This window comes from Mustela nigripes, chromosome 2, assembly GCF_022355385.1.
Source record: "Mustela nigripes isolate SB6536 chromosome 2, MUSNIG.SB6536, whole genome shotgun sequence".
NCBI lineage: Eukaryota > Metazoa > Chordata > Mammalia > Carnivora > Mustelidae > Mustela > Mustela nigripes.
Genome location: NC_081558.1, coordinates 173,971,709 through 173,995,412, shown reverse-complemented (window position 1 = coordinate 173,995,412; position 23,704 = coordinate 173,971,709). Strand labels below are relative to the sequence as shown.

The 23,704-nt window shown below is 34.9% G+C and overlaps 1 protein-coding gene across 2 annotated transcripts in view; it reads left to right on the top strand.

The window, feature by feature from the left end:
* Positions 1-23,704, top strand: part of EPHA6 (EPH receptor A6) — an 876,957-nt gene that overhangs the window by 715,736 nt on the left and 137,517 nt on the right. For both annotated transcript variants that reach the window (XM_059392124.1, XM_059392125.1), the window contains one exon: positions 15,068-15,193. In XM_059392124.1, coding sequence (XP_059248107.1) covers positions 15,068-15,193 — 126 coding nt within the window. The remainder of the gene's footprint in view (positions 1-15,067; positions 15,194-23,704) is intronic.

The window sequence follows — 23,704 nt, the reverse complement described above, 5'->3', positions numbered from 1 at the left end:
GTATGTTAAGTGAACCAGCAATCTAATAACACAGGAGTCTGAAATTGCTCTGGAATTGGCTCTGAAAAATACATTAATGGGGGTATTTTCAACAGTGAACAACACCTGCTTGTTCTCTTTTTCTCACTTTCTCTCTTTATATAACCCATGAATCTCCTTCAGCAATTCTCATAGAACAGGCTGTACCTGGACCCTCATTTTGAACTCAGTCTAATGGCCTGCCTGGTCCAGTCTAATAGTAAGCAGTAGTGAAAATGGTGGCACAGCTAGGGCCTGGCAGATTGTCAATGCAGATATGATTTTAGGCAATCTGGCCATGCCCAGGTCATGTGGCTGAAAAGGAAGAAAAATCAAGCTTCTTTGAGCTGGTTTCTATTTTTCTCCCTTATTATCAGCAGTGAGCGCTACCTCAAATCAGATCTGAAAGTTAATATTGTTCCCAAAGGTATCACACTTAAAAAATAGGAATCATCTCAATAAAAATTAAGAGATACATGAAACTGAGTAAGGCCTGACTCTTTTCAAGCCTGCTTCATACATATGGTTGTATTTGGAGATAGATCCCAACACACTGTTACTAGTTTGCTTCAGGCCACCGTCAAATTTGCTGGCTTAAATCTGGGAGAATCAGGCCCACAGAGAATTAACGGTGAGTCAGTCTCTCCCTCAGAGAACATCATCTCAAGTTCTGTGCTGCACTGTTCTCTGGGGCTTAAGCCCCGAGACTGCTCTGCCCTTGAGATCTTCTCTCTTTGTCCCTTAAGTACATAAATGAGAGGGCACATATGGAAAACGGGAAGAAATGAAGGAAAGGGCATGTATGGATGCCACATGTCTGGCTGTTTGTCTCATTATGTGTCCAGCTGTCTGTCTGAGAATAAAGAACATATGAGCCAGAGAGAATGGCTTTGCAGGTCATGACATTCTTATGACTGATTTTGACTAACTCGTTAAACCAATCACAAGGATTTGGTCATTCCACTGGTAGAAGCTGCTGTTAGAACCATCAATATCATTGTCATGAGCTAGGGAGACGCAGATACACCTTACACTTCCTGTGTGTACGTTACCTTCACAGTGGACCCCTCTATGCAACACACCATGCCAAGTTCTGTCAGAAGGATAACAATGAGAAACTCCTTAGGGAACGTACCATAAGCTATGCCATGAACATAAAGAATTATACTACAAGGAAAAATGTAATAGTACATGACCAAAAGAGGGAAAAGAGTCGAGAAAGGTAGGTAGGGAAGACTTAAGTGAGTGACTGCTTTGCGTCAGGCATTTTCTAAAACACTATCTTGTAGGGGCATCTGGGTGGCTTTGTCGGTTAAGCGTCCAACTCTTGATTTCAGCTCAAATCATGATCTCAGTGTCCTGGGATCAAGCCTGGTGTCAGGCTCTGCACTCAGTGTATCTGCTTGAGGATGCTCTCTCTCCCTCTCCCACTCCCTCTGCTCTCACTCTCTCAGATAATAAATAAAACTTTTTAAAATAAAAAAAAAACACTGTCTTGTATAATTGTCCTCATAAGAGTGTTTACCACCTATTACCAAAATGGGAACTGAGGCTCAAGGAGTGAATTGAGTTGCATGACGTCATCCAACAAGGTAGATATTGAAATAGAGTCCCTCTGACTCCAGCACCTACATGATTTCCATGGCAGCTTTACTGCCTCTTGAGGGAGCATAAATGAGGGCAAGGTTATCCCAGCCATGAAAAATGAAAAGCCTCTTAAAAGAGGTGGCACTTAGGCAGGGCATTTAGAATGGGTGAGGCCAAGATAGGGCATTCTTACTTACTTTGTGCTGAAAGGAGTGAGCAACGCATTTAAATAACAATGAAAATTCTAGTGCATTTGTAGTAAAAGTCAAGAATTTTTTTTTAAAGATTTTATTTATTTATTTGACAGACAGAGATCACAAGTAGAGAGGCAGGCAGAGAGAGAGGGGGAAGCGGCCTCCCAGCTGAGCAGAGAGCCCGATGTGGGGCTCGATCCCAGGATCCTGAGACCATGACCTGAGCCGAAGGCAGAGGCTTAACCCACTGAGCCACCCAGGTGCCCCAAAGTCAAGAATTTTTTAAACCACTTTTAAACAGAAAATATATTAATGTAGTTAACATGTGAACATTACACTTAGGTGGTAAAATTCAGATGACAAATATAAGATAAATATCAAATAATATCATACTTTCAGCTTAATAGAAAGTATAACAGTTATGACACTCATGCTTAACAAATTGGTTAAGAGAGAAATGGGCAGGGGTGTCATGGAGATATGCAAAGATTTACCTGTTCAAAAATCCTTAGCCCTTCTGAGAAAATATAAATGGGTCTATGTGGCAAATATTTCTGTAATGTGGTTTCAGTCCATGCATAGTGATCATCATGCATTTAAAATAACTGCAGTTGGTTTGAACACAGAAAACTGGATTCAAAGGAAGTCTTTGCTCAACAAGCTAATGATAGTATGACTTCCTTATATTTAAAAATGTAGTTTAAGTTTGGAAAGTTTAAAATAAACTTTTAAGATAAATCATTTTTGTTTTTACAATTACTTTTAGATATAATGGACACTATGCTACATAAATAGGTATACTGCTGTGCAATTAAGTCCAGCTACTCTACTTTATATTTGTTAGTCATCATCAGCACAAATTTTATGCTTTAGAAGAAATAGATCAAACCAACAAAATGGTTATATTTAATTTTCTTTTAAAGACAGATTAACCAAATTTAAGGAAGAATTGATATCCCATTTTCAAATTACTGATACAAAATTATCAGAGAATAGTCATATATTTTGCCCAATATCAAATAATGTGCAAAAAGCTTCCAGGATAGATGCATTTCCTGTTCAATTTCCAAAACTAAATAAATACTTTTTAACTGAAAGCATTTACATTCCTGGCTTTCTAAAGTAAACACTTTACTTTCTAAAGTAAAGTAAACACTGGCTTTTTAAAGAAAACAAAGCACAAAAAATTATCTCTCAGTTTCTGAATAGCCCACTTAGTTACATAAAGTATTTCCTGCCCCAACACAGTCTCAAATTCAAAAGATATTTACTGCCTAAGCATATGACAAACCATCTTCATTTCAAATCGGTTGGTCTGTTCCCATGGCAACACTGTGGAAATCCCTTGGTTACCATAAGTCGCATTAGTTGACTATAGAACTCTCAATTTTCTTTGCATCTTGAGCTTGGTCTTTTCTATACACTAAACAGACTAAACCACTTGTTATTTAATATATAAAACTCCCATCAGAGTGAGAACCACATGTGTCTTCATAGGACTGACAAAGTAGGGTTTCTTGGCCACGAGACTGATTTCCTTCCTCTCACATCTGGTCCAACAGCATCATGAGTCCATGGCAAAGTAGGAAGAGAGTCATGGCCTGGATTGGAGGCAATGAAACCTGGTCCACCTATCTCTGAAACTATACTTATTCTTTGGTTTTTATTCAGCAGTAGAGAGATTGTGGACTTTTTTAAATGAGGAGTAACATGATCTAAACTGGAAGGACTCAGGGTCCTTTTTTTTTTTTTTTTTTACCATTTTTAATCTTTTTTTTAATAAAACAATTTGAGGCTGTATAAAAATTTTAGTAAAAAATTAGCTTTGAGAGCCCACAGATTTCAACTATGAACTATTGCTGGCACTCCTCCCCCACCACCAGACCTTTCCCAGCCCAAGGCCTAGGGCTGCAGTGCCAGAGAAGAGGGGTGGGGTGGGTCAGGGTGGGGCTGTGGACTGTTGGGGCAAAGCGGCCAAGGTCAAGTGAGGAAAGAGCATCACATGACATAAAAATATTGCATCTTCACCAAAATGTCCCCCACTGAGTGTTTCAAAAACCATGATATTCCTTTCAGGAGGGGAAAAAAAAACACACAGAAGAAGGGTAAAAGAAATATGTTGATGTGGTCAAGTCCCTCGACCCCCCCAAGCCACCCCCATGAGCAGCCGGCCCACCCTGGAGCACCTAGGTTGGGGGCCACAGCCACCACTGCCTCTTGGAGTCCCTTTTCCATGGAAATGAAGACCCCTTGGTGGTGGGCCACTAGCGTGCATGGGGTGGGGGTGTGTTTAAAGTATGCAGGTGGCAGCATGGAAGGAAATCCCACACATGTATTCCAAGCACAAAGTGGCTACCTGGAAAAGTAGACATGTCTTGGCCACGAACACTACCATTATGGTGCTGTTACAATCATACATTTGTTGTATCAGAATTGGTGTCAAGTCATTAGGGTCTTGATTAGCTTTGTTCTCTATTAGCTACTCTCAATTATTTTTTAAGGACTTACTGTGTTTTTGATATTTTCAAGACCAAATTCTCAAAAGATAATTACTAAACCAAATTATCCTGCCATCTAATCTATGCCATATAGATGCCAAATAAGTACTATTCTTTTTATTTTCAAAGTTTTTATTTAAATTCTAGTTAATTAACATACAGTGTAATATTAGCCTTAGGTGTATAATATAGTAATTCAACACTTCCATATAACACCCAGGTGCTCATCACAAGTGCACTCCTTAATCCCCATCACCTATTTAACCCAACCCCTAATCCACCTCCCTTCTGATAACCCTCTGTTTTTTCTCTCTAGTTAAGGGTCTGTTTCTTAGTTTATCTTTCTCCCAAATCAGTACCATTCTGGCCTTAAAAAGCTAACAAATCTTTGATAGGAATTTAAATATCTTAGCCTTAAATAAGATAGGTTTGGTATGTTTCAACATGTTTGTTTGTAGATGAGACGGCAACGATGTTATCGATATCTGGAAGTGAAACTAAATCCAAAACATTCTCTTTCATACTTTGTATATGAGAGACAACAACACAGCAGGTACATGCTGGCAATCAATGTCTAGTCCCAACTAAAGGCAGCCATGAAAAATTATAAAAAGTAGCCTGCCTCATGATCTCTTTATCAAGTATACTCCTGGTACAAACTTCCCTTTAATAATGTGACAGATATAGCCATAGTTCATAAATATTAAATACGTAGCATATTTTGCCTATGAAACTAAATAGACTAGCTCTCATACACATTGATAAATGTTGCTTAGCAGCTCCTTAGCTGACACCTTGGCACCTGAGGTGTAAAAGCATTTTTTAAAAGAACATTCAATTTTAGAGTCTGAGCCCAGAAAGACAAGGGTAAGTAGCAATCTGCTGACCAAGGCCTTATGTGGTGACTCAGTCACGAAGACATGCTTTTCAATTTCAAGTCACCCGTTCAATACTTCTTGGAGAAAGGAACTCTAGAATTTAAATTTTTTTCAGAATTTTAGTTGCTACTGGTTCCTAAATATTGGCTCTTCATAAACATTTAAAGCGGAAAGTCACAAAACTCATTGAACTTTTATAATTATACAGGTTCTGAGGATATTTATATTATTAGAATATAGCTGATCTTAATCTCACAAAACAAACTGAGGGTTGCTGGGGGGAGGGGGTTTGGGAGAAGGGGGTGGGATTATGGACATTGGGGAGGGTATGTGCTTTGGTGAGTGCTGTGAAGTGTGTAAACCTGGTGATTCACAGACCTGTTCCCCTGGGGATAAAAATATATGTTTATAAACAATAAAAAAATTTGAAAAAAAAAGAAAAGAAAGAAAGAATAAAAAAAGAATATAGCTGATTTTAAAATCTTTGACATTGGGGTGCCTGGGTGGCTCAGTGGGTTAAGCCTCTGCCTTCAGCTTAGGTCATGATCTCAGGGTTCTGGGATCGAGTCCCGCATTGGGCTCTCTGCTCAGCAGCGAGCCTGCTTCCCCCTATCTCTGCCTGTCTCTCTACCTACTTGTGATCTCTCTCTCTCTCTCTCTGTCAATAAATAAATAAAATATTTTTAAAAATAAACATATTTTTAAAAATTTTTAAATCTCTGACATCGAGAAAACTCAGTCTAATGTGTATGCAGATAAAGTCTAACTGCTTTTGATATTCATATAATTATGATTTTAATTCAACTCAATAAATATGACATTGAGCTCCCACTATGTGCAAGCTCTGGGACTAGACATAAAGAGAAGAATAAGACATGCATGAATTGTCCCTGTTCTTAAGGGATCAAATCCTAATAGAGAACACAAACATATAAACAGAAGTCACCTGATGGCAGCCCAAAGGCTGAAGTCAGCTAAGAGGTGTGTTTTATTGATTTCTACAGTGTTCTTTCAACACCTGAATTTGTTGCCCTTAGCCAGAACTTTCACCTTTGACTCAGTGCCTTTGTAATCAATTTTTTGTCATCGATTGGATATACTAATTTATTGTAACTAATGGGCCCTAAAGGTATTTGCATTTGGCATTGCAAAATTGTAAACAAAGAAATACTGCATCTATAATAGTGTTCTACCTCTATTCTAGTAGCTAAGATTTTATGGGGGTCATGGTAGAAAGAATAATGAGTTCTCTCTGGATAGGTCAAGCATGTGAGACCAGAAGGACAGAAGGTCTTTCCAAGAGAAGGAGATATCATGGAGGTATGGAGACATGAAGTGATAGGTCAAGTTTAGGGAATTATGGAAAGTAATATTTATCCCTAATTTATTGCACACTTACTGTTAGCCCCTAATAGGCACTTCCTATATGGTCTGCAATAAACCAATATAAGTGATATATTTATTATTAGCTCCATTTTTCAAGTGAAGACATTGAGTATCAGAAAAGCTAAATAACTTACCCAAGATGAATCTTCTAGTGAATGGTTGAATAAAAGTTCTGGTCTCGATATTAAAACCTGATGGATATATCAGCATATTACAGATTTAGTCAGGACACATTTTTGGTAATTAAGATTCCAAGTCCTACGACATAAAAGCATAGGTAAGACCACTGGACATAATCCATATATGGGATAAATACAAGCTTAATTCAATATAACAAATGAAATAAAAATTACATAAATAGACTTTTAGAACTAAAGGAAATTAAGGGAAGTTCTGGTCCAAGCTTATTATTTTACAGATGAGAAAACTCAGACATTTAAAATATTTGTTTTTAAAAAGTCAGGGTGCTTGGGTGGCTCAGTCAGTTAATCATCTGCCTTCAGCTCAGTTCATGATCCCAGGGTCTTATGATTGAGCCTTGCATCATTAGGCTTCCTGCTCCGTGGGGAGTCTGCTTCTCCCTCTGCTTATTGCTCCACTTGCTTGTGCTCTTTCTCTCTTTCTCTCTGTCAAGTAAATAAAATCTTTAAAACAGTAAATAAATAAAAAGTCAATGTCTATTTAAATACAAATTAAAATGCATTTTTAATAAATGTCTTATTTTGATCAGCTTCAAAATATCTTCTCTTTGTTAATACTATAGTTTTATAAAATTACAGCAACCATAATTTCGTCATACATATCCTACAAGTTTAAAAATAACTCAGGAAAAGCTGAAAATTTATTTTTAAAAACACTGCAGAAATAACTCATAAAAATCTAGCCATGAAACTGCCCTTTTTGCTTCAATACTTTTATTGTGACCTATTGAACAACAGCAGGATGAGAAATCTGTAAAATTCATATTGCAGTGACCTGAAGGATTAAAAAAAAAAGTCAAAACAAAACAGTAATGGTTGCATGATCTTTAATTGTATTTGGTGCTGAAGAATCTTCATGGAGATTAGCTGTGTAGTTAGCTAAACAAGAAAATACTAATATAATTGAAGGCATATTTCCATTTATAATCATTTAGGAAATTGAAAAAAAGTCTGTAGGTATAACTTTGGTTTAACTTAGTTAGAATCATTTCCCGGGGGGTAGGGGAAAGAATCATTTCCTGAAAATAATAGTATCCTCTCAAAAATTGATTTCCTCCTTTTGTACCAGAAACGTGTGTTATAGTGCCAAGTTAAAACAACAACAACAACAACAACAGGTGCTTCAATAAATACTTGCTGAACAAATGACTAAGTCTATGAGTTATTTATGAATGTAATGGTTCTCTTTCACATGGTAAGCCTAATTGAAAATTATCCCTCATCTAGTCATTAGAAAGTTACTATAGGCCTAGGAAGCAATTGAGTAGTCTGAGTACTTCCTTAGATCCTAGTAAGATATTTGCCTAAGGAGCAATTTGTCACTTCTCATTTGATCGTTTTTTCAAACCATTTATTCAACTGGCCATTATTGAAACCCTACCCTGTGTAGCTTCTGATCAAGTTAGAGCAGCCTATGCTGGGGTCCCAGCCAGCTCACCTCATGAATCAGGATACAGCAGGAATCTTTTCTCTACTAAACTAGGCACAGCAGCTTAGTATTTCCTAGACCATGTGTTATTAAATAAAGAGACCTAAACAAAGGTTTCTATGGAAGAAGAATGCATTCTTTTAATACCTTACATGACAATGGCTCTTCTTACTGTTGCTAGTCTTCCTTCAGTGGTGATGTAACTCAGAGTCTGAGGCTTCATCCATATCACAAAAAATTAGGAAGCATGTGTTCAAACAACAGGCTTATTTTCTTTCACTTCCCTCCGTGTAGGAAAGAATGTGTAACCTGTAATTTATTGTAGCAGAAATAGAAGAGAAGCACACAGGAAAGAGAACACGAGATACACACGGAGTAGAGGGAAACACACTGACAAAGGACAAGTGAAATTGATTGATAGATAGATCGATAGATAGATGATAGATAGGGAGACATTTCTATAAATAGAGAGCAGAGAATCTTGGAAGGTTCTGAAGTGAGCATTCCTCAGGGAAAACAGACCTTGACATAGCATTTGGTTTCACAGACTATGTTATCATTAAACTTTGAAGTTATTCCTACTATAACTCAGAGGTACCATCATTAATCCTAACCACACAGCCATGGAATAGCTACTGTGTGCCCATTAAGAACTGAATACAGAATTCTTAAGACTGAGGAAAGGATCTCTATTCTGAATGCATATATACTCAATTCTTAGCTCTCCAAAATTGTAGTCATGCCCCTGTCAGTAATCATGTTTGAATCCAAACTCTACTCTGAATATTAATTTACTTATAAGTCATATATATTTTCTGTTTTACTGTGTTATGCTTTTATATTTATTCTAAGACAAAATATAAAAGGAATAAAATTTAAATATTTTGAAATAATATTCATTTTATATACTAACAGTGTAAGATGTATCAATTTAGTATCCGATTACAAGTTCAGCTTATTTTGATACTTGATTTCAAATAATAATCATACCATACACACAAAATATACATAAGATGCTATATATTTAGAACATTTTGTGATCTCTTTTCATGTCAGATTAGATCATCCTGGCATTTCACATTATAGTTGACAATTCTTTTTAAGAGTAGAAGACATAGATTTTCTATTTTGTGTCCTATGTGTTTGCTTGGACCTTGAATACCTATTTTCTGATGTATATCCAAGGTTGAGAACCACTGTGTAAGGAGCAGCATGAATTCTAGGTTCACTGCCCTGGGCCAGATGAAATCAAGGCCCTGCCCTAATTGTTCAGCTCTTGAAGTAACTGTTTTACTTCATAAAGTCTTTAGTAGGATTTCTCTTACTGTTTTATTGCTTAAATGAGCATTGTCCAAAATTCTCTGATTACACGCCTCTAACAATGAAAATGTTTGAGCATCCTCCACAGGGAATATTATGAGTATATTTTATTTATAATTTATTTGAGTCACATGTGTGCATGTGAATACTTAGAATACTAAGTTTACAATTATAAATGTTTTGCTTTTAACTGAATCTAGATATTCTTTGTCTACACATAGATCAAATTGGATATCTGCAAAAATAAAACCAAATGGAGACAATTTAAATGAATCACGTCTCAAAAAATCCCCATTATAGGGATATTGCCTTTATTAAACTTTTCAAGCAAAGTTAAATTATTGATATGTAATCTTCAAAGAAGAGATTTCTTCTGTTAGGTTTTTAATCTATGTATGTGGGGGAGGCAGGTAGTTCTGCATTAGAAAAATTTAATCAGTCTACCTTAATTTCTCACCCAAAGAGGTTTCTTTTGGGCACCTAGGTGGCTCAGTTGATTAAGCAACTGCCTTTGGCTCAGATCATGATCCTGGAGTCTCGGGATCAAGTCCCACATCGGGCTCCTTGCTCAGCAGGGAGTCTGCTTCTCTCTCTGACCTCTCACCTTTCATGCTCTCTTTCTCTCTCAAACACAACCTTTAAAAAAAAAAAAAAAAAAAAAAAAAGGAGGTTTCTTTTCTTAAAGCATTAGGACTTTGGGGCCCTGTGGGTGGCTTAGTCTGTTAAGTGTCTTGATTTCAATTCAGATTATGATATTAGGGTGATGAGATCAAGCCCCACATCAGATTCTATACTGGGCATGGAGCTTTCTTAAGATTCTTTCTCTCACTCTGCCCCCCGCCCTGCTTTGCTCTCCCTATTAAAAAAAAAAAAAAATTGGGACCATCTGATAATAATGTCTTATATTTATGATTATTTACTTTATTTAATCCTTACATTAGTATTATTAGGTAGGGTGAATTGTTATTTTCATTTTATATATGAGGAAATTAAGGCATGAAGAATCCAAAGTCATAGTCATTTTGTTATACAAATTCTAAAGATCTAATTTCCAAGGTAAAGTTATTTCAAAGAGATTCCTGCAAATCAATGAAAATGAGATTTTGTTTCATCGAGTTTAAGTGTTAAATATATCTTATTTTAACTCTGAAAACTGGCAACTCTACAGACCAGATTACTTTCAAATAATCTAGATAATCAAAATCCTCTATTAACTGATCAAATCAGATGTCAAAACTCAGGCCAATCATGTCAACCTATGCTTTTTTTTACATCACGGTCAATAGCAACCAATTTTTTTTTTTTTTTTTTTGATGCTTTGCTCTCATACAGTGTTTCTCAGTGGTGCTGCTATCATTTTGAGAGAAATTCTCCTTTGTGAAGGGGGTATGTATACCAGTTATTATAATGCCTTTAGCATACATCCTAACCCTCACCCCAAAAATATGTCTTCCCTTAGTCATAATTTGCAGTACTACCTAAGGGATATCAATGACCACTGAACTACGGAAGGACAGATAACCTGCAGCCAGTGACTTTATGTTAATTTACCTTATACCAGTAGTTAATAGTGTCTTTAGTGAGTCTTAAAATCAAAAGTGTTTGAAATTATATTGGAGTAGGGTTTCAGATTTAGCAAATGAAAATATAGGATGCCCAATTATCTGGCAACTCTATATTAGAGACAATATAATGCTAATATCCTATTACGGTATTTCTTTTTTTTTTTTTAATTTTTTATTTTTGATAAACATATATTTTTATCCCCAGGGGTACAGGTCTGTGAATCACCAGGTTTACACACTTCACAGCACTCACCAAATCACATACCCTCCCCAATGTCCATAATCCCACCCCCTTCTCCCAAACCCCCTGCCCCCGGCAACCCTCAGTTTGTTTTGCCAAAGGGATATTGAAAAAGAAAGCCAACGTTGGTGGCATCACAATTCCGGACTTCAGGCTCTATTACAAAGCTGTCATCATCAAGACAGCATGGTACTATTACGGTATTTCTTTAACCCACTTACTCATGACCACTAACAAACTGGAAACTCTTTATTTGAGATTAGTAAAGCATATGTGAAGTGACACATCTTATATTTTCAAACTTGTAATGAAAGGGAGGAATATTCTCATCAAAAGTCTACTTTATCTGACACATAACTCAGACTACTGAATGCAACTAAAAACAATACATCTACATTTATCCTGCTACAGATAATAGCTGTTGTTTATTCTTTTGCTATAATATAAATAAGTTCAATACTTGCTTATTTAGTTTGTTGTTTCCATGTTTAATTCCAGTACAGTGTAATATTAGTTTCAGATGTACAATATAGTGATTCAGCGCTTCCATACAACACCCAGGTTCTCATCAGAGCAAGTGCCCTCCTTAATTGCCATCACCTATTTCTCCCATCCCCCCACCCACCTCCTGTCTGATAGCCATCAGTTTGTTCGCTGTAGTTAAGAGTCTGTTTCTTGGGGTGCCTGGGTGGCTCAGTGGGTTAAGCCTCTGCCTTTGGCTCAGGTCATAATCTCAGGATCCTGGGAGCTAGCCCCACATTGAGGCTGGGGAGCCTGCTTCCTCCTCTCTCTCTCTGCTGCCTCTCTGCCTACTTGTGATCTCTTTCTCTGTCAAATAAATAAATAAAATCTTTTTTAAAAAAAGAGTCTGTATCTTGGCTTGTGTGTCTCTCTTTTTTCTGTGTTACAATTACTTATTTAAAAAAATAAAATAAAAACAGCCAAAGACAGCAGTGTAAGCAATACAACAAACCAGACTAAAATTATTTCATATCCAATCCCAAAAGGTTCCTGAACTTAATTTCTTGTAGATTACGAGATAAGAGAATTATAACAAAGAATAAGTTCAGCTTCATTATTGAATTGTGAAAACAGAGCTGTAGTGTTTCATGCAATCTCTACTGACATGACTGACCCTAAGGAGAAAAATGATAAGACGTTATTAGCACGTAATATGATATTTCAACTGAATATGTATTCATGTACACCTGCTTTTCTGGTTGTTTGTTTCATATATGTATATAAAAAATGACAGTTCCTTAAGGAAGAGATGCCACAATAAATGAAAGATCTTTTAACCTGCAGTAAAGAAACATAACACAGCTATAATGAATGATGCAGCAAGTTTAAGAAAATGAAAGCTATTATTAAATATGACAAGCTGTCACAACCACAAAAATAGCAATCAGTGTAATCATAGCAATAATATAATATTTTTATTTTGTTTCAAGAAGTTAAAATAATGGATATCTTTTCTTAGTTAACAGTTTCAAGTAATATGGTTAAAATAGCAAATATAAAGACAAAAATCTCTAAATGTGAAGCATATTAACATTATTTAAAGTCTGCTCTACATGCTTTTTTCCTTCCAATTTCTTTTATGATAATTATATTTATATTCCTTTGTCTTTCCTGTACATGATTATGTTATTCTTTTCCTTTACAATCTAGGATTCTTTAACCCAGCTTCCTGTTACTTGGCTTCAATAAATCCATAATCAGCTAGAATTGGAGTATTTCTGTTTGAAACAGCCTATAATATAATACGAATTTCTTATATAATTCTTTTCACTGAAACAAAATCACCATTATTTTTGTAACTTTATTTTTTTAGATTTTTATGTATGTATTTGACAAAGAGAGATCACAAGTAGGCAGAGAGGCAGGCAGAGAGAGAGGGCAAAGCAGGCTCCCTGCTGAGCAGAGAGCCGATGTGGGGCTCGATCCCAGGACCCTGAGATCATGACCTGAGCCGAAGGCAGAGGCTTAACCCACTGAGCCACCCAGGTGTCCCACTTTATAACTTTAAGAATGAAGTATAAATATGTAATTATCTCTACCTGGTATTCAGTGATGCTTCTTGGCGATGGGCATTTTCCCAGAATGTTGAAATATTGCAATGTGGGACATGTGTAAATGAGGGCACACTTTTGCTCAATGATCTATACCCTCATGTAGTAGAAATTAGAGTCACTGTTCACCAAAAGTTACCTCAGAACATTCTGTGGCCTACAACTTGGCACTATAGCCACATCTCGTAATGCTTAAGGGACCCAAACTCCTCTGGGCCTTTATACTAAAGCCTCATAAATCAACAACAAAATGGATTTATTTACAGTAAATGATTTCCTTTCTATGCTTTCTTTAATTCAATGTACAATGGGCAGGCCTCACTCATAAAACATCTCTAAAGATCTGAGAAATGCTGGCTTTTCTTTAGCTACGAGTTTCTCCAGAGAAGCAACTTGTATAAAGAGTGATAGGTATACCAGGTCTGTTTAATCCTAGCCCAAGTCCAAAGAGGCTGTCAATTTTAACATATTGTAGGAGCAAAATTTGTGTCAAGGAACAGAATGAAGTCTCTTCGAAAATTCAGGACTTGTTAAAACTGAGCATGGGAGGATTGATTCCCCCAGTCTACTTATCCAGAAACTGCTGGTCCTGGTTGGGGTTTCAGAGGCCCCGAAGGATATGGGTGCCTTACCACCATCAGTGTAACTTGCTTGTAGGGTATTATTGTGATTAAACTTGGATATACCATATCAATTACCAGTGCGGGCCATGCACTGACAGTGCTTGTGTATTAAATTTTCTTCTGAATGACTTTAGTATCTTTCAGGTCATTGAGACACCAAATTGTAATGCTATTATTCCAAACTGCGGGGTTTCTAATTCACATTCAGAGAATAGCAGTCTTCCAAATGTGAAGCGGCTCATTATTTATTTTTAATCTATAGTGGAAAGATTTTTGTGCTATGAGTCCGCCAGCTCACCGGCAGCCCTCTCCCTTCCCATGCCTCAGTTTGCTGCTCTGTAAAATGAGGACCTGAATGATCTCTGATGTCCTTTCCAGCTCTGACAGTCTTTTATTCTACAATTCATGATATAATCTTATGGATAAACTTCCAAGTAGTTTACTTTTTGTTTTTTGTTGTTATCGTTGTTTTTTTTTGTTTGATTGTTTTTCGTTTTGTTTTTTGGGGTTTTTTGTTTTGTTTTGCTTTATAATAGCCCTCTTGAAAGTGAAAAAGCATCTGGTTCCACCTTTGCAAACTCTGTCTTCTCCCGAAAAGTATAACAAATTAAGAATTGTGTATATTGAGTTCCTTGCCACTATTTCAAAAACGCACTACTGCTGACATACCTAAACAAGGCACTGTTCCTTCCATGCACCTTCGATGTCTCATCCTGCTGTGGCTGTCTTCTGTAACCCTGGGTGTGCATTCTGCAAATAGACAACTTCAATGACTTATTTATATCCACTTTGTCAAATGGGGGTTTGGAAATTTTATCTTAGCATTCTTTTAAACCATGTGTGATTGTAAGTAGTTTAGAGTAGCTTTCTTTTCAGAAACTAGGTGGGTTTTTTAAGGTTTATGAATAAAAATGCATTCTATCCCTTTTCATTTTATCACTTCTTTTAAAGTTTGATGTCTTTATTAATCATAGGTGTTTTTTTCCCCCACTTAAATGATCAACAGCTTCTCCACAAAGAAGGTTTTGATTAATGTCCATTTTTATCTCTTGAAAGGATCCTTCCCGGCCATTGGGGTGGAGACGTTTTGCCCCAGCTTCCTGAGGGCAGGGTTTTTAAATAGCATCCAGGCCCCGCATCCAGTGCCAGGGGGAGGATCTCTGCCCCCCAGGATTCCTGCTGGTAGGTATTTCAGGTGAAGTTTTCTGCCACCATATACCTCAATAGAAGTGTGCTCACAATTGAAAGATCCATAAGACAAAAATAAATATTTCTATATTGTTGAAAGTAAATGGGAGTGACTTTTCTCTACTGCAGGGATCACATTTATGATACCTAATGCTTCAGAAGTTGTGAAAGGAAGTGGAAGAAAAATCTGTAACCTGAACACCCAACTAGCATAATGCTGGGACTTCTTCTAGAATGATTTTTACATGAATAAGAACTAGAGCTTTAAATCCCAAATTTCATAAATCAGGAATAAAAATAAAGATAAATTTGACCTATTTTGCCACTTGGAACTGGCTAGCAAAGAGAATTAAAAATAACATTATTAATAGAAAGAGTAAGTCCATATTTGGATGAGCTTATAGAGATTTAATTAAAATTTCATTTCACTAAAGAGAAATTATTGGAAGAAATGCCCAAAATGTAGCAAATTTGGAAGAACCTTTTGAAAAAGAAAATTAATACTCAGTTTCCCCTGAAAATGTCAATCTGACCAAAGCTATATTTTATTAATCAGAGAAACAAAATATAGAAATTGAGCACTTTAAAGTGCAATTTCAAAGTTTACTAAATCACTTTCAGATTATCCATGGTAGTATTTGAGTCACAAATTGTTTCTCTCCTCTCATTTTTAAGATATCCAGCTGCCTTCTTCTTCTGTATAAAGGACACAAACCTGCTTTGTATTTCATATGTGTCTTAGCAAAATAGAATTAGGATATTGATTCTTGGAGTTTTATCTATCTTAATTCTTGTTTTTTATCACAATTAATAATTATGCCACAAATTATAGTAATGACACCAATGTATTCAGGAGGGTCTGGCCCATCCAACCAATACTGGGAACAATTGAAGACACTTGGAAATCCAATAAAAACAAAATTCCAACATGCACATTTCTTGCTTTTCTTGACACAATTATACTGACAAAGCCTAAGATTATTATGCTTACATTTTTCTGTTGTTTTTCAATTATCCTTGTCTATTAAATTACAACATACAAAATAACAAACTATAAATACGCTTTGATTTAATTTGGTTTTATCATTGAATAATTACAGATTGATAATGGTTTGAGGCTTTGTGGCAAACAAAGCCACTGATAGGTAGGAACCAAAGTTATGTGAATTAAAAATTAGCAATTTTAATTCTAATGAGTGCTACTTTTTTCCTCTTTAGAAATGAAACTATCAATTGCACAGAAATGTTGCATTCTTACTGTTGGTGGTGATGGTGGTGTTGATACAAAAGACTAGAAATAAAATCCATATATGCTAAGCTCTCAGAGTTACCTGCAAATATAAAAAGGCAGTTTTCACATATATTATTAATATATCAGTGATTGGAATTTTGTAGTGATTGGATGATTTGTAGTTTAATGGCTTAATTCTTAACTCTTACTGACAAATCATGGTGGATTTAGGTACGTTTGGCAGAAATGACATTACGAAGTTCAGGAGTGACTTGAATTATTCAGCATCACTGGTAAATAAATAAATAAATAACCCTTGTCATTTAGCCACTGAGAAAGATAGAAGAAAGGTGATGTTTCTATAACACATACACAGAAAACAACTTTCTAGAGAGAGATCAGAAAGAATACTCTAGCACTCTATTCTTCTTGGCTTTAAGCCAAATTTGCCTCCAGCTTTCATAGGAGAGAAAACTCAGTTCAGTTTCCATGACTTACATACAAATCAGGTGTAACAAAATTGCCTCATAAAAAATTTATAGATCTAAACTTGTTCCTGTTCCCTCAAACTGAAATTAACTCAACTCACTTTTCCTAGCTTATATCACTTTGATAAGTGATCCCTGTACACTTCCTCTGGCACTTTTCAGTAATGACGGCTACAATTTCAAAGGTAATTTTTATCCTCTTCCATTTATCTAGAGCTTATTTCCCAAGAATTTCCTTTATGATTTTGTGTAAAGAGGCATGAATCTGTAATCACGAGAAGTGTTTATTCTTTTATATTTTTAAAAAGTATTTCTTTGCTATCTAATAGAAGAATTCATAACCCTTCAGGTTTAGGACATCATCAAAAAAGCAGTTCCTCCCATGACCTGTACCATGGTATTTTAAATAGTTAGCCAGAGGTTGATGTCCGTGGGGCACCAGTTAATTTGCTTTCTCCCAATTGACTATATTTCACAGTACTTCAAGGGTCAAAAGACATTAGCTATGTCGTTCAAGGAATCACAAAAACCTATTCTAATGACGGGGCTCATTTAATTCCCAGTAACTTATCTTAATCAAATTTAAATGAAATATGTGATGCTATCTTGTGTAAAATAGTTTCTTCAAATTCATGTCATACTGTGCTATCAAGAAGCAATGTTTTTATAGTAAATTTTACACTTACTGCAATAATGAGTGCATCATTGACTCATGAGGTCCAGAAAACAGATAAGCCTGAAGTTGGTAAAATTATGTAACCATTGTCAATTGTTTATACTGTTTATATGTCCTTACTATTTTTTAGAAAGGTCATAATAAAGAGTTTTTATTCTTAGTTCCAAACAGAGAAGGATACCAGAAAGTAATTGGCTAAAAATTGAATAGCAAGTATAGTCATGCATTGAATGCAATGCCTTTCATATAGAAGTTACCCAACAAAGTAAGGAAAGTCACAGGAGAGAAGAGAGGAGGGGTAGGGGAGATAAGAGAGGAGGGAAGCTAGAAGAGAAGATAGAATTATGTAACTGCTATTATATTTTTTAAATCAAAATCTTCCCTTCTGTATTCTTCCCTGCTCAAATCAAATTCTACCTCCCTGAAAAGAACGATGTCCTTCTTCTAAATATGTAATCAGGCATATATTCTAAAATGGTAATAAGTTTTCTTCTTGGCTCCATCTAGTTATTTCTTTGACTTAATTCTGTAGCCACACTGTATCTGAAAGTGGGATAGAACATTTTTATATGCCACAGAGTACTGATTACACATAGGGTCTTAGACTTGTAGCTTATCTTATGACAGATTCTGCTTCTACCCAAACCCTTTATCTTTTTGGCAATTTCATTTCACATACCATATACAAATAAAAGCAGCATAATAAAGTCATTGGGAGATAAAATTATGCAGTTATAATGATGGGGTAATACATGGAAGTTTACTGATTCAGTCTTTTCTGTCACTGCACAGCATTAAGTATCTAACATCATGTAGCACCTTAAATTTAAACTAAGATCCAAATATTACAATGTATCTTAAAAATTAGACTTATTAGTAAAATATAAAGGCATAAAAAATATAAAGGCATATTCACTACCTAGTAATTAGTCAGAAAATATCATCCTAGATGGGTACGATTAGATCAACAAAATTCTAAGTTACATTTTTCTAGCAGTTTTCTGTCAGTTATGGGAGACATATATATATATATATATATATATATATATATATATATATATATATATATAATTATAATATATTTGTATGATCAAGACCAAACTCAAACATATACTTCAAACTAAATGATTTGTCAATTATAATCAAAGTCTGTGAAAGAGAAAACAAAGGAAACAGGCAGCATGTGGGATTTAGAAACAGATAAATTCTGATAGAAATCAATGTCCAAGATTTCCCTAATACTTCCTTTGTGGTTAATCTTGGAAGCTCTTCAGTTGTGGAAGGACTATTCTTCTGAAACACCATCATAGTTTTGTGTACCTGTGCTTTAAATACAATGCTATATATAAAACACCTCTTTTGACTTCTTTACCTGAGCTTCTCTCCATTGCATTCCATGTGTTGGGGTCAAATTAAATGGCAAAGATGGAGTAAATCAATCACGTGAGACTTCCTTTCCACTTACACTGAATCAGATAACAAGAGAAGTCTTAACATTGGGTCTCAAACACCAGATTTGCAATTAAATTGCAATTAAATGAAATCAAATATATAATTAATAAAGCTAATAAATAATGATTTTTTTTAACATTTGAAAAAAAGATTTGGATGAGCCTTATCCTCAAATAGCCAGACATTTTCATATCTTCACGAGTGTCCCCTGATTAGCAGGAAATGAATACACAATCCAGTTTTCTATAAACTGATAACAGATCCAACTAGACCATTTTTATAGCAAAGGACTTACAGAGCTGAGCCAATATTAAAATGTCTTCAAAATCTATTAGCCATGATTATCAATATTTTCCTTTCCATATTTCATATGAAATCCTATCTGATATGGAGTCAGGGCAAATATTACATGCGCTATAATTCAGGCAAAAATTTTTCTTATTCAGAAGGCATATAGTTTAAAAGGTAGAAATGCTAGGAATGATAAGGTTAAAGCTGCAGAGAATCTCAGATCTAAGAATATAATATTATCAGATTTTGATGCATATAGAGGACTGTGGAAAAGCAGTAACACAAATATATAAGACTAAGTGGCAAACTTAGTTTGCCATAGTTTGACTATAAGTTTAGGAAAATTGGCATTAACTCAGTGTACTAAGGGAAATGAATAGTTGAAAAGTATATAACTTTTAAATACAATCAAACCATGGTTCAGTAAAATCAAAGTAAACCATTTCATTTTTTTATATGATTAGGCATTCTAAAAAAGGTCAGTAACTTTGCTTGAGATCCATAATTTGACATTTCAAAGTTAATCATGTCTAACAAAATAATTTCTATACTTTGGTTATAGTTCTTCTGAGGATGATTATTCTTTTTATATTTTTATGTAGTATAAACAACAATTGGCCTTATTTTATCTTTAACAAAATGTTGTTGCAGTCAATGTACATAAAGGTTAAGAGATGGTGGTTTACTTTTTAAGTACGAGATCTTCAAGGGGAAAAATAATCTCTTTAATTAAAGGGTTGATATTTTATACATTTCTACAGTTGAGAATGTTGTCAATTACCCTGAGTGAGGTGTGTGTTAATGAGTGTTTGCAATCACCTACTTAAACCAAAAACTAATTATAAAAGGTATAGGAAAAACTGGAATAAATGTGCAAAGTAAAATCCTGAATAAACGATTCAAAGTGAATTACTGTTAAAAAAAGAAAAACCTCTCATTTGGATTCCTAAGTCCTGCTTACTTTATTCCTTTCCATTTGTGTGATTCCAAATAGGACCCAATAGGCCCTAATCAATACTCATTTGTTCAATTCTCCCTAGAGAACTCTCCTCCTTGAAAGTCTATGTATCCGCATGCTTTAGAAGGAAACTCTGCAGAACTAGAACTAAGCTATTAGAAAAACTAGGATGGGGAATCTGGGGCAGGAGTGGGCAGAAGACCAACATTACTCTAGTTCAGGACTGAGAAGTGGCATAGAGAAGAGAGGGTCACTGATAAAATGATAGAGGAGAGACCACACCCAGCCAACAGAAGCACAAGGAAGGTGACGTAAGTGATTGTATTTCTAGTCATACACCAATAAACAACCCCTTTAAAATATTTTCACACTGTTATTGCTATATTAGAGGATTATTTAAAAACACCTTTTGGAATATACTGATAGTTTCCAAAACCTGTGTGAGAGGAGCTGGCCAGTTAATGCAAAGTTGCATTCAGTCTGCTTCCTCTATTGCTTGAAGTCATTGTTTCTAAAGAGTGTGGTTCTTTGGCTTACCTGAGGAGAAATATGCAAAAGATCAGAAAATAATTTAAAGCTTAAGGAAGACAACTTGAAGATACCACTTGAAATAAGAAAAGTCAGGATGGAAGCATACACAAAATTGAAGATATAATTCCAACTTTCAAGAAAAAGTCAGTTTATAAAAACTTTAACCTATTGAAGTTTATGAGTTTAAGGACTCTTACGGATTCCTGATGTTGTAGTATGGGTCATGGACTCAGATTCCTAATGGATTGTACTTTGTTTCTTGGCCAAAAATAACAGACTCTTCACCAAGAAAATTGACATATGATCATATATAAATATTTACATACAATTTCAAGAGGCCTCTGGACCTCTTGAAGTCCATAAATGAAGGATCTCAGGTTCTTAAAAACTCAATTTTTTTTACATAAGGTTGTGCTTAGTTGACATAAAGGATTGAGAGTGCATTTAAAAGAAAAATTTTAAAAAACAGAGCTGCAGGATGCACTTGATATCAAATTCTTGAATATTTACAAAGAGAATTTCTATTCTTTTTCTTCCAGAAGACATGAAAATTATTAAAAGAAACTTTAAGTGATATCCAAATATTTTACTAGTTCTTTTTTACTTCTTCATTACTTGTATTTTTCATTATTTTCAGATTCTTTAAATACTTCTAGCTTTTGACCTTAGCTATGTATTCTTGATAGCATAAAGGTTGCTTTTTCTTAATATCATTTGAAGAAGTTTGCAACTAAAAATCCGGACCTTCTTTATATGGCTGTTTAAATTCTCAGTTGAGAATATATATCTACTCTCCAGAGATCTTCATGTTTTCTTATTACAAATTGTGTATTTTTGATGCTATTCAAAGAAACTGTCAACACTTTCAAAAGATTTATCCCAGAATCATTTTCTTTTCACAAAAGAAAATTTTTTTAAAAACTTTATACAGCTGAACCAGTATTTAATCTTTGTGTTGGTGGGAATTGTTGTGTCTGTGTGTGTTTACCTTAATTGGAAACCTGATAAGCAATCGAGTGGCTCAAATGTCTTTTCCTTTCCCACAGGGCCACGTGCATGCCCTCATGGGCTGCTGGGCCTCTTAAGAACATAAATAAGTGGGAATAGACCAAACCCTGTTATAAAACATATCACATCTCAGCATTCATTCTTGTGACTTGTAGGACAAAGCTTGGTAGAAGTTGCCTAGTGGCACAATGTTGGCTTTTCCTAGTTTTGTTCACAGAGGTCTTAAAGAAAGTGTAATTAGCAAAACTGAACTTTCTTTCTTTCTTTTTTTTTATTAAGCCCCTTTAAAAAATTGAAGAAAAGACTCAAAAATAATTAGTAACTTTCCTACGAGGGAAAAAAGGAAACTAATTGGTAGTTTAACTTATATCATAGATGTTTTCTCCATTATAATTAAAATATCACCATAAATAACTTATATAGTTAGTATTAAATATATCCTCTCCAAACATTTGCTTTATTTTTAAATTTTGTGTTTTATTTTGATTAGTGAATGATACAAAAGGCCAAAAAACTGAATATTTGATTGGTTATGTAACCATAAAACACTTCTGAAGCCAGAAATGAAGAATAGCATTTGAAACAGTGCTGTAAAATATGATATTTTCTCTCAAAAGCTTCAAGAGTCTCTCTTAAAACATTTCTTGTAAAGGAACCTCAGAATCATTATCATAAATTGATGTGTGAGAATGGAGAAAGCAAAATCTAAAGATTTTGCCAGCAAGTTTCCTAACATGTATTTCCTCTTTATTTAGAATATTATATTGCTTTACAAGGCTTTAAAATCATAGAACTTCTCAAGAATAAAACATCTTTAGGAACAGCACAGTGCCCAGTCCATAATAACTTTCCAGGATTGTTAAGATGAGCCACAGAAATTTAGGGTATTACTTTATGTCTCCAAATTACTAATGAAGATGCAAGTATCATTTGGGGGTATAAGAAGATGGTTAAGCATTCAGATTCTGGAACCACATCTCCTGCCTTCAAACCTTGGCTCTGCCAGTTGCTCACTGTGCATTCTTGGACAAGTTAAACTCTCTGTGCATCTGTAATTTAAGCTGTTAAATTGAACTAGTAATTATATCCACCATAAGAGTATGAAGATTAAATGAGTTAACACATGTAAAACTCTTAGAACAGAACCTGGCAGATTGAAAAACTTATTTTTTAAAAATTAGTTATTACATATATGCTGATTTAGAAATAGTATCTATTGTTAAATCATCTACACAGAAGATTTTCACAGAAAATAACAAAGGCAGCATGACTCATAGATTTATTTTATTTTACTTTTTTAGATTTATTTTAGAGAAAGAGAGAACAGAGGGAAGTGCAGAGGGAGAGGGAGAGAATCTTCAAGAAGACTCCCCACTGAGCATGGAGCCCGACTCAGAGCTGGATCTGATGACCCATGAGATCATGACCTGAGCCAAAACCAACAGTCAGATGCTTAACTGACTGAGCCCCCCAGGCACTCCTGGTTTAATTTGGTTTTGAACTTGTATATTACACAGTATTTCAAGTTACAAGAATGGTCTAATATATTTCGTCCATTGCTACCTAATGGTAAATAATTGTTCACATAATAATTGATTATTGTATAACCAATTCTTTCAAAATGGTTGAAAACAAAAAAAAGTAAAAATCAGATAATCTCAAAACATATACTTTTAATTTAATAATTGTCATTATAATATTTTTGTAAATATGGATACAGTACAAAATCAAGAAAGTCGTTCTTAAAAATGCATATGTTATTAAAATTTTGCAGTATGGTTAGTGTCTTATAGTGGAAACAAAATCTAACATTAGACATCTTTGGCAATAACTTTTATTGTCAACAAGACACTTCTAATTAAGAAGTCTT